The following is a 12,596-nucleotide window of genomic DNA, read 5'->3' as shown; positions in this document are numbered from 1 at the left end:
GGTTTGTTGATGTAGTTGATTTCCTAGATCGCCTGATATCCTAAAAAATGCTAGTATGAAAAATATTATGAATGACAGATAGAACAAATCAGAAGTTAAGTACAAGCCAGCAGGAATATGGTGGCTTATAAGGACGGTATTGTATTGAAACTTACAACTCCAATTTATTTTATAAGGCACAAATAAATTTAATATTTTAGTTTGGTTACATTGATTATTTTACAAAATATGTTATAGATTGCGAAACAAAGCAAGTTTTGTTTCGCCAGCAACCCAGGTTCAATACTTAGTTGTGATAGTTTAGACATGTAAAAATGTAATTCAATCCAATTGAATAGATTTATCAGCAAGTATAATGGATAAAGTTTATAATTTAAAAACAATGTATATTATTTTACCAATAAATGTGAAATGTATATATAAGTATGTCAAACAAATGTCTTTTATAAATCTATATGTACCTTATTTTTGTAAAACCTCAAACATTACATTTGGAAAGACTAAACTTTAAGGCAAAAGTGTTATTTACAACTACCTACTTAAATGTACAAAGTACCAAATTGCATTGTTATGATTTTTGTTCTTAACACCTAATTGCCTAAAACAAGAATAAGAATATGACTAGATGTGCGGTAAAAAGAAAATAATACCCAAGTGACAAAAATTTGTTGATTGTAAATACTAAGTTGATAATTAATTATAGTCTGTTCACAAAATTTAGGCGGTTTGAGGGGAAGTTCCCCTCTAAAAACATAGCTGTTGAGCTATTGTTTTAAAGATAGGATCAAGTGGAGGAGATAGGTTTCTTTCCTTAAACCCGCCTAAGTTTTGTGAACGAAGTTTAGATTCAGAAATATCAACAATTAAAATGTTTTCTTTACTCACCATGGTTGATATTACTATGCTTTTCTATTGTGCCCTTTTGTTTTGAAATAAAACAAACACTATAGATTTATATTTGATTAACAAGTTCAAAACTCATACCAAAAAGGTTCTTTGTCAGATACATGTCTTTGAATCAAGGCTAATTATAAGTATCCAACACATAATCCTAAGGCAGTGTTTACGAATACAATAGCATGGCTGCAACGCTGGTGAATGTTTCTGCTTGTATGGGAGATGTTCGCGGGTTCGAGCTCACATACACTTGGTCCTTGGCAGGAACGACTTTCTCTGCCGTCTGAAACAATATGTGAAAGAACAGATTTTTCACATCAGAGTATGGGCAGATTTCAGGGAGAGTGACTTGAAACCATAGAATTTTTTTTTCATGTATGATAATTCCTACCCTACCAACTAAAGAAAGAATAATATTCACAAAACAAGTCGCCTACATTATGTAACAATTTATTAACACGTTCGCTGCTGACCGCTAGATGCCCGGACGGCGACAGAAGTTGAACTAACACTGGCCGCTGCGTGACATTGCCGCTGATACACTGAATTACATTAAAAACAACAGTAGTTATACTGTATGGCAATGTTCTGCAATAAAACTGGCTTTGGACATAGTACTAAGTGATTCTGATAGATAGCAGCACTACCCAGGTTGCAGTCGGAAAGGTAGTGTCGCTATTTAGCAGAAACGAGGTGGGACAAAGCCCTGTTCCAAACGACCCTGGTGGTGATTTTGGGAAACTATATTTTTTATTGTCATAAAAGTACGTCCCTACGAGCTGCAAAGAAATATAGGACGCTTGTAACAAGCTGACTTATCCATGGAAACGTTAAACAACAATGAACGGTGACGTTCCGTGGAACGTTCCTAGCTCCTGGCGCTATGGCCCTGCTGGCGTTCCGGAACGTCCGTAGCAGCAAACGTGTTAAGGACTTTTTCCATGACGACTAAAATAAAGCAATGTTTTCGCAACTTCTACTATTCTGTTCTATGGGTGGCATTGGGTTTTCCAGATTCGGCCAACATATACTTTTCTTGTAATGATTTAAAGCTTGCCCACTTGAGGAATGCGACCAGATTTTAGATCCGACCGATAATGCTGTGAAAAGAATTAATTTGATAAACAATGTTAACTCACCAAAACCCAAAATTAACTTTGAACAAATAACGAGAAGGTGAAACCTTGGCAGGTGAATACAGAGCTTGTCAGGTAAAAGTTTGATGTTTTTTATCTTGTCCCACAAGATAGATCAAACACTTAGAAGCAGTAATTGTTAACTAATAGTTATGTCAATTAAAAATCAGGTAAACAAACTGTGGCTTTGAAATTATTTGTGTATGGGTAGCCTACCATAGTTGTTTTTCTAACTTCTGATGGTTTGACATTTAGGTTCGGAATGAAATCCAGCTAAAAGGTAAAAATGGGATCTACTCCATAGTGTTTGACACCAAAAACTAAAACATTGACCTTCCACTTGAGATTAGTCAACTTACCTTTTGACAGAAGTATATGACCCGTGGTCCTGCCAACACCAGACCTACCAGAGGTCCAGCCTCAGCCTCCTTGTTGTAGGATGAACTTCCAAACACAACCTCGGCATCTCTACCTTCCAGAGTCAACTGTCTGCAACTCACCAACCAACAAGATGGCTGAAAGAGTTTGGAACATTCAATTAGCAAATGGTACGATAGGTTGTTCAATTAAAATCCATATTTTCTAGCCCCTGAGCTGATCCTATGACTAAATCAATAAATTACTTTCATGAACCAGCTCCAAAAAGGTGTAGCAAATGTTACGGCCATTTCAACATCAATGTGCCATGTTCAGACATTGTTCAGCCATAAATGAAATGAAATGAAAAATGTCTTTATTTAAGAGGCGAAGTTAGGACTATCAAGTCCTCTCTACCACTTAACCTCTCATAACGTGTCATTAAAAAACAAAAACATAAAAAATGTCACACACAATTAATACACATAGAAAAAACAAGATTTTTTCAAACAGGCCTATTGAGAAACGCACATTCCCACACTCGTGCAAGTAGCTGACTTGGAGTCATCTTTGCCTTGTCATGTCAGTGGTAGGGTTATCAGCTGCTCTCTTGGTCTTGGTTCCCTTCGCTGATTTAAAATGCTGTTGAAATAACGTGTGATTTCAATCGTTTATCGTTTAGAATAAGTTCACCATTATCATTTTTTTGTGGGCTTTATAAATCTAAATTTTGTCAGGGAATCTAATTTATTGCTTTTTGTACAGATGTGAAGGATTTCCAAGCCAGTGTTAAGGTTATTCAGGTTGTAGTTTTCATCTATCAGGTGTTAGGCAAATGTTTATTTTTTTTAGTCAGCTTTCGGTTTCGATGATGCCCTTTATATCTTGTTTTGAATGTGTCCTGTTTTCCTACATAAACACTAGTATGACCAGCACGTTTAATTTTTTACATCCCTGACCTGTCACCCTTAAGGCGGTGACACACCACCATCTGCACTGTAAAGTTACATGACATAACGTTTAACGTTACGCTACAGATGCCTAAGACACACCGCGATCGACGTCTGCAAACGTCCCACGGGCCAATTTTGACTCATCTCTCATCATTCGCTATGTGGATGAGTCCAGATGAGCTAAGTAAGCATGCGAGAGGCCACAGACCTAACGTTACGTCTGCTCCCGATCTTTCGGCGAGCGAACCAGCAAATCCTTGTATGATGATATGTTAAATTAATTGTAATCAGGGCAGTATTTCCCTAACGGCGGATACAGATTGTAAAAGGCGGTGTTCCCTTTACTAGTGAGCAAAATGCCACTTTACAACTAAACTTTGATCCATTACGCTAAACATTTTCATTTTTGTTAGGCCTACTTTTTTTCTAGCAATCAGACAGACATAAAGATCCCATCACAACTGTTACTAATTACAACACAAATAAAAACATTTATCTTACATAAACGTCACAAATTCCAATGGCATGCATAAACACAGATATATACATAGCTGAAGTTTTACCTTGACACTATAGAGGAGGAAATTACGCCAAAAAGAAGTGTAAATTAGTCCTCTTACCCTGTCTTCAAGGAGCTGTCGGATGAAAGATTTGGCTAAGACTTCTTCATTGTTTGTGTGAAAGAACGCTACCAAGCAAACCTCCAAGTCTTCATCAGGTTCCGGAAAAACTCCTGTGGTCATTGGAACAACACTCCATGTTCTGTCTAGAGACAGGTTTAACCTGAAACAATTCAACATGAACAGTTTTGGTTTAGGATTTATCAATGTGATCATCATTATACTCAAGAAACTCTAACCGTATTCAATGTTTGTGACAGTGAGACAGTTAAAATTACCGAAAAATTACTCATATCAGCTTATGGTTAAAGAGGGCATCTAACCTCTCTCTCTCTACCATCTACGTAATTTAATAATTTAATTGTGCTTTTAATTTTTTACGATACAAACACAGTAAGCAGCTGATTTATATGCACTTTAAAGACCAGAAAGTTGCTGTTTAAAGAAAGGAATCAATAATTTTTTTTTTGTTTATGGTAAATTTTTTTTATAGTTTGGTAGAATAACTAACACTCACGGATAATTTTTCAAACAAGCATAGTATGAGTTTAAAAAAATACCAAATTAAGGCTACCACAAGAGTATGATTTTACCTGTTGTATTATATGGGTCTGAGGTCTGGACACTCAAAAAAGCAAAAAATCCGAAAAGAAACTTATAGTCTTTGAAAAGAAAATTCTTTGATCAATTTTTGGTCCAACATGTGATCAAGGAATATGGAGAATAAGGACCAACATGGAACTCAGAACTTTGTATCAAGATTCCAGCCAGATTTAAACAAAAATATAAGATTGAGGTGGGCTGTCATGTAAATAGAAGGGAGCTGAATTCCACACTAAGAATGGCAGCAGAAAATCATCCACGAGACAGAGGATCATCGGGGTGCCCAAGACTGGGATGACAAGATCAGGTGCAGAAGGACATGCAGAGATCCAACATAACACCAGATCTCATGCAAGATCGAGATGGATGGTGAGCATCTGTTAGCGAGATCAATACCGTCAATATCCGTGAGGAAATTTTGCGTGCTGTGTTTGCTTGGTTTTTCTTAGGTTAAGTTTTGTATAGTGATTGTATATATTGACAATTGTATTTTTTGACGATGCCCATTGCATTTTGTACAGTGCTTAAAGGATAATAAATCTCATTTCATGTCAATAACCTTTTGGGGTTTGAGTGGCCTTGTAGAGGTTTTTGGTAAGGTATCTAGTATGAGTTACTGAGTAGGCTCTACAGAAAGCTACACAGTAAATTTCAGACAGGTATGGACAAGCACATTGGGCTCTGACAATAAATAAATATCGGTAAGGTTTTAAAACAAAGTTTAAAAAAGAGAGTTCAAATTCTGTTAAAATGCTATGTGTCAAAATAGTGTGTATTAAACTTTGTTGAGATTGTATTTGCAGGATTTGTTTTACCAATATATTTTGCTGGTAGTATATTGACTAAGTATTAGTGTACCTGTTGCTCAAATTCGAGCAATTGCAAAGTATTAAAGGAGTTTTTTTTTTTTACGAATATAGCCGTCATAATTTCTAATGACTTAAGAGAGTCAACTCAAGGATAATGTAATCAATCACTCCACTCCAGTTATCGAAACTGAATACGAACTCACTTTGAAAACGAACGCTCTTGTGTGTATCATGTGTTTACTATGAACAGCTGTTAATACAAACTATTTCTCTGTTTAAGTAAACAAAATCTTTTCTTCATAAGAAATGATAGCCTGTGGGGTAAAGCCCGAGGACTTTTATTACAGGAATTGGAGCAAGGGGGCTTCTAAACAAACAATACTTAATTTGTATACATAGTTTGTAAAAATCCGTCCATTATTAACGGAGGAGTAGTGTTTTGTAAAATAGCCTCCTTATTATATAAGGAGGTGCGGAGGCTACGCCTTCGCGTATTATATATATAAGGATGGTATGTGACTCACCGGCCAGGAAAGGTATTACATTAATGGTGCTCTCATTAGAACCCATCATGATTGTACTGCAAACACCTACTTCTCAGCCTTGGGATGTAATATGTTTGTGATATCGACAAATTATGCTAGAGGTGTTAAGGCTCTGCAATGCAGGTAGACATCTTGATGGTGTAAGAGCGTATACTGTCAGACATGGCTGCCACATGTACAACAATAACATAATACAAAACTGATTCAATAGGTATACATGTAACAGGATGTATATACTATTTTCCTTGGGTGTGGGCGTGTGTCCACTCAAAGGTTTCTACATTAAAATCGATAGACAGTCTTCCTTGCAATGGCTTAACAAAGGCCAATGCAAGATCCGATAAAACCATGATCAATAATCTGTCTTCCCCGATTAGTCCCTCTGGACAGGTGGCTTGCGTGCATAAAATTAAAAAAAACTAATTCAGTACGCAGAAACATTGGTATCACTGTTACAAAACCAGGTCCAGTTCTATGATCAAAGTCAGTCCTGTTTCATCTGAGTTGAGGAAGAACTCAAAACTTTTATTACTGTACTAGCTTTAAATTGTTATAAAGCTAAGTAACGGAATGGCTACATTGCATGCTTAGTAATTATAAAGTTTTATCCTAGAAACAGTCAGAAATCTTTTAACGAATAAAGAATGAACCAAACTGTTCTTGATTGGCTTTTAAAAATGGTCCTAGCTCAAGAACCATCTGATCAAAATCAGTAGCAAAGCTGTCATCCCATTTACACAACACTCATCTTCATCTTAAAAACATGTAGGGTAGCCTGATGTGTCAACTTCAAATCTAGATTCTAAGCAACCATATGATTCATTGTCCAAGTTTAAGATCAACAGTTGCATAATCAATCAAGTACCTCACCTCGGATTTTAACTCCCAGCAAATAAATGTAAAACCGCTACAATACTGGACTTACGGATGATTGGAAGGCTGGAAATAGTCTTGTACAGTCATGGTAGCAGGTAATAGACACCAGTTGATGTCCGTGTGTGAAGGTGTAAAGTCGTGAACACTGTTCCAGATGTTGTTAAACACACTCAGGCCAGCTGATCTAAACTGGTCTGAAATACAAACTGGGATTTACACAATATCAGTTGGGATAAACACTAACTGGGGATTGTCAAAATTTGTCCATTTGGCTGGTAAATAATCTGAACTGGTCTGAAATATATACTTGGACTTAATAGACACAATGTCGTCGTCGAAGAGGATTAAGTCTGAACTTGAATTTGTCTTTAGGCTAGGCTAAATTTATCAAATATGCTAGTACCTATATCATTTTTTTTAATAGCCATCCTGAACAGAGTTGCTGTATTTTTGATGAGCAAACACAAACATGTACACAGGGTAGACTACCTTGAGGAATGTGTAGGTTATATGGGAAAACGCTTCATGGAGCGAACTCATAATAAATTAAAAGCACATAGTCTACATGAAAACTATTGTATTTTCCTACCTATCTTACCTTCTTCTTGTATTATCTTACCTTCTTACAAACAACTTTGACATTTATTCTCACTAAAGCGATATCATTTGTATTTGTTTACTTTATTATTGCTCTTCATATTTCAACTCAACATTTACAATAATTTGGATGTAATTTAATTTCAGCGTCCTATTTTAAATTTAGGGACAGTTTACAGTTCAGAGCTCTTTTCAGGCCACAAGGCCATTTTTAAAAACTGCTTAGGTTAAATAATACATAATAAGACATGCATCACAATTACATAACACACTAAATAAATCACAAACCTTCTAGCTGATCGTAGTACAACTGGTAGCATCCAAAATGTATTCGACGTGAAGACTCAATAATCGGTTGGGTCGGACAACATAGAAACACGTTGACATTATGACAATCCCTTAAACGGAACTGTCCACAGGCAACCACACATGAACAATCCCTGCAGTCCCTTAGGAACACGCTGTAAGAGAGCTATTGTAAGTTCTTAAATACAACACTGAAATGTAGGCTTATTACTTGAGTATTTAAACATTTTCCATATAGGCCTTAAGCCTTAAGTATTTGATCACCAAGCTATTAGCATTGAATGGTTCAAAACAGTAAGTGGCGGCAATTGACTATTTAGTAGTAGCGAAGGTATGAGGTTGTACACACTGAAATAATTTTTAATAAATCCTCTAAAAAATGGGGGCAGCTGCTTCCACCTATACCCCACTGAATGGCTGGTTGTTAAACTTGTTTTAGTTTGAGTGAGGTTCCTTCTTGTAGGAAGTGAACTGTATTTATTATTATGAGATCGTAATATTTTAAATCGTCGAGATAAAACAAAATGCTAGATATAGGTACCGGTAGCCTAGATAGCATATTTTAAAAATTAGATTTGTCAGTACCGGTAACTAACAGAAAAATAGCCAATTTATTTGCCTTACAAACAGCCTGTAGGGCAGGGATGCCACCCGTCCCGATTCTGCCGGGACAGTCCCGATTTTGGTTCCTTATGCCCATAAGCCTATGTCAATTCGGGGGGAGGGGGGCAATGTCCCAATTATTCCCTAACCTAAGGTGGCAACCCTGCTGTAGGGCTAAACCAATTTAACCTAGCAAGAGCGATGACAAGTAGGGCCTAAGTTACACCAGTTCCTAAAATGTCCAGGTGAAACGATTTGATCAACAATATGAATCCATACCGGTATGTTAAAGTTGATCCTTACAATAATGAAATTAAACATAGCCTATTTTTAATGTTATGTTAATGTTAACATTTCTTCAATGTTATGTTGGCTCATTCTCGATTAATAAATAAACAGTATACCTATACCACAGTACGCTAATCAAATGTAAGTTTACATAAATATTTACTCACCTTCCTGTGACTGGTCCAACAATAAATTTACAGTCATTACAGTCATCTATTGTCAAAGTGTTGATATTGTCTAAGAGGTAAATGCAAGATTTTCTACAGTTTCTGACTACATATTGTTGACCATTAATAGACCCTGGGACTTTCCAGATGTCTGAGTTCTCAGTGGCTTCCAAGGTGAAATCATTAGGATCAATGTTTTGTTCTCGTTTTTCCCTGAAATAATTCAAAATTTCACTGACTAACTTACCAATTGCAACCTGTTTTGAGTCCAGCTTGTAAACTACTTAAACTTCAAAGTAAATGTTGAACGTTGAAAAATCATAAAAAATCTTTACATGTAACTAATTATGCGAGCATAGCTTAGCAAAAATGGTTTTGATACTGTGCTGGACTGGACATGTGCTACAACATAGGAACAAGCTTAGAAAGACTACTAAGTTTAGGGTATTGGATTTTAAGTTTTTAAGATAGAAAATGAGGTCTGATCAATTGCCAAGTGGTCTAAGGTGGATTGTGTCTCCAACCAAAAGACAGCACCTTAGATTGTGTATTTAAATCTCGTCTTGTTCAGATATGGTGTGCAATTAAATAAACATTGAACAGCTTGGGTGGAAGTGTTTTATCCTCGGATGGGTGGGTTTAATTTTAACGGAAAAATCACAATTTTTACAGTTCAATTACATGCATGAACATTCTTGTATACTAATCGATACTATTCATAGCCTACAATTTAACACATTGTGTTACAAGCAAATGCTTTAATTATGCCTACATAAATACTACCACTAAATAAGATTTACAATTTAACAAAAAGTTTAACTCTGTGGATTCTTCATGAGTTACACTCCTCTGTTAACAATACCTAAGCTTATTTCACAAATGTATGTAGGCTAGCTTTCCTACTTATGTGTCCGCCAAGACCTTCTTTGGTAAGAATTGAGATTTTTGTGTCCCTATGACATGGGGGAAATAAGTTAGGATTGATAGGTATATTGTCGTCTTCCTGTAGTCTAGCTACTAGGAGGTCACGAATTTTGGATATTTATAGATATGCACTGTGGATGTGATACTCCCTGGTGCGGATTAACGTCCGCACTAACTAGTGAGTACTATGACTACCCGGAGTGATATCCTGATAATTAGACCAATTCGTATATACCAAGGCAAAAAAATGTGGTTCGGATTCCACTATAAACTGTAGGTCCCTTAGTTGCCATTGGCTGTAGTACGGGCTATATTAATTAACAGCCGTGTCTAAGGAACATGTCGGCCTTAGTCACTAACTTACGGATGCAGTTCCGCAGAAACCCTGTAATATAATTATTTGTTTGAATATAGATGTAGGCCTATAGAACGTAGCGATTATAATTTGGTTTGATATATCGCTTCTAAAAATGTCTCCTGATGATATAAACATTGAATTGAGCTGTTTATTTTACGTTTTTATTGGTGCTTACCAACTAACTGTATGCTATTCATGTTTTTGTTGATTTTCTCGTTTATATCATAACTTATGGTAAAATTAAATTTAATGCAATATTACTTAAACTTAACTAATATAAAACCATTATCTATTGGGTACAATTCCATATCTGCTGGCACAAACAACCGAATGGAAATATCGATCAATATATCGATTAATCAATATTACTCATTCGGTTGTTTGTGCCAACAGATAAGTTATGGAAGTGTACCCCAATTTATAGGCTAATAGATATATATTTATATTTAATCCGATAATAAATTGTAGGTTCTCTGCGGAATTGTACCTATTAAGTTAGGCTATTACAATCTAGATAGGCTTATGAATGCTAATTGCTCCAGACATAATATGACACTTTTTATGTTATTTTTGAGGTTATAAGCTTCACATATAATTGCCAATCATATAGGCCTAGGGTATATTGTTTTTATAATAACAAAGAGTGTTTATGATGTTTATAAAATTTATAATAAACATAAAAAGAGTTTGGGTTTAATGGGAAGAAGCTGTGGTTAACAAATCACAGTGATGTTTAATTTTGACTTACCATGAATATCCTTTATTTGAATCTGTCAACAAATCCTTAGACTTCATATTTTTGTCGCATAGACAACCCATGATTAAGCTTTGAAGTTAAATAATTCCTTCATTTCATCTTCATCTAGAAAGAAATAGAAATGTATTAAAATTTGTTGTGGTTGGACTTGGACACACACAACAAAAGTAACAAACAACCAAAACAAAACAACAGCTGTCGCTGTCACTAGTGACAGTCTGACAGATAAGAAAAAAAATAGCACGCTGAGGCTGAGAATACAAAAAAAAACAATTAAAGACAGATTGATGTGGCTTTATGAGCCAGTACATAAACAAAAATGTATCTTACAGTAAATTCAGTACGAAGCTACATTTTGTTTATATGGAGGTGGCCATGTTTTTAATTGCTAGCACGAATACTACGATACTGTGATTGTTAGTAATGAGAGGGAAATCGTCTTCTTATTCAGCCTACAGAATGGAACATCGAGTTGGTCTTTTCTTCTAATGTACGTGTGTTGCTCCGATCGCTTTATGGGAAAAAGGTTCCTTGATATAGGTCAAGCTGAGCAAGATACTGACTGTACATACAGTAGTTAGTACTTTACTTTATACTTTATTCTGAAATGCCGACCATATGAATGTAGGGTATTTTAAGCCACTTATGAATGGAGGTGAGTGGTGCGATCTAAAGTCGGGACCACGTAAGTTTGCAGTTGGGGGTTAGCCAATCACAAGACAAGGCTTGTACGACGTTGCCACATCGTCCGTTGACAAAACTAATTAAAATATACCAAGCATTATTTTCAAATCAGCTGGTATTATTGTATTTGGCAACACCGCACAGTTCTCATTGGTTCATTCAAAACCATATGGTAAATAGGCTCCTCCCTCAACTGCAAACTTACGTGGTCCCGACTATAGTAGTCTTGTTGTGAGTTGTGACTAAGACCGACATGTTCCTTAGACACAGCTGCCTTAGTAGTTGCCCAATAGTTGCCCATAGGCCTACAGCCAATGGAAACACATCCGTTTCAATCGCGGATTAGTCCTCTCATAATTAATGCGCATGCGGGAGTAAACTGTTCCGTGGAACTGTCAGATGTCAGATTTATCATTTTCAGATTCTGTTACAACGTTTACAATGAATTGAATAAATAAAGTCAATGATAGCACACAGGACAGGTTGTACCAACTAGTCTGCGCTTTGCTTTTACTTTAGTCTACTTTCAAGTTTTTGCTCATCCGTTTGTTTATTAAAACGTTTTTTTTACCCTATATCTATCTCAAAATATGTTTAAACTAATATTATGTAAGTTAAGTTATGCTAGTTAAGTATTTACAAATGAATTGATACGTAAGTTATTTTATAGTTTGTGCTGAAACTATAAGCACTTCATCGCTTCACACTGTATGTTCGGGCCAGGCATGAATAAAGTAAATTACACTCTTGTTTAAGAAATGTATAGTGATTATGGTAAAGCTTTTATTGGAATAATAAAAAGGAATGTGAGAAGGTACATAAAGATGTATTGACATTTTACAACTAAGGAAAAGAATACCGTAAATTCCAAATTACACCAGACTAGTTGGAGATACAACCTGTCCTGTGTGCTATATTCAAATTAAATTCATTGTAAACATATTATCAGGACAGTACTGCGGATAGCCATAGTACTCACTATATACGGACGTTAAACCACACCAGGGAGTATCACATCCACAGTGCATGTCTATAAATATCCACAATTCGTGACCTCTGAGTAGTTGGACGACACCAACGGCCCAGTCTACCCACCCAGTCTGTCAAAAAGACCTA

General features: G+C 35.9%; 1 protein-coding gene across 1 annotated transcript; it reads right to left on the bottom strand.

Annotated features, from left to right (window-relative positions):
* Positions 1–389: 389 nt before the first annotated feature.
* LOC128997023 (protein XRP2-like) lies at positions 390–10,927 on the bottom strand. Its single transcript, XM_054422601.1, has 7 exons — positions 10,788–10,927; positions 8,758–8,970; positions 7,682–7,854; positions 6,846–6,990; positions 3,964–4,126; positions 2,393–2,548; positions 390–1,180 (listed from the first exon to the last, which is right to left on the bottom strand). The coding sequence occupies exons 1-7, from the start codon at positions 10,856–10,858 to the stop codon at positions 1,064–1,066; spliced, it is 1,038 nt and encodes a 345-aa protein (XP_054278576.1). The 5' UTR covers positions 10,859–10,927; the 3' UTR covers positions 390–1,063.
* Positions 10,928–12,596: the final 1,669 nt, after the last annotated feature.

The sequence above is a fragment of the Macrosteles quadrilineatus genome, unplaced genomic scaffold (assembly GCF_028750875.1).
Source record: "Macrosteles quadrilineatus isolate MER2022 unplaced genomic scaffold, UCM_ALF_1.0 Scaffold_6__1_contigs__length_79288215, whole genome shotgun sequence".
NCBI classification, from domain to species: Eukaryota; Metazoa; Arthropoda; class Insecta; order Hemiptera; family Cicadellidae; genus Macrosteles; species Macrosteles quadrilineatus.
Note: the sequence above shows the minus strand (reverse complement) of the source record. Positions and strands in the feature narration are given on the sequence as shown.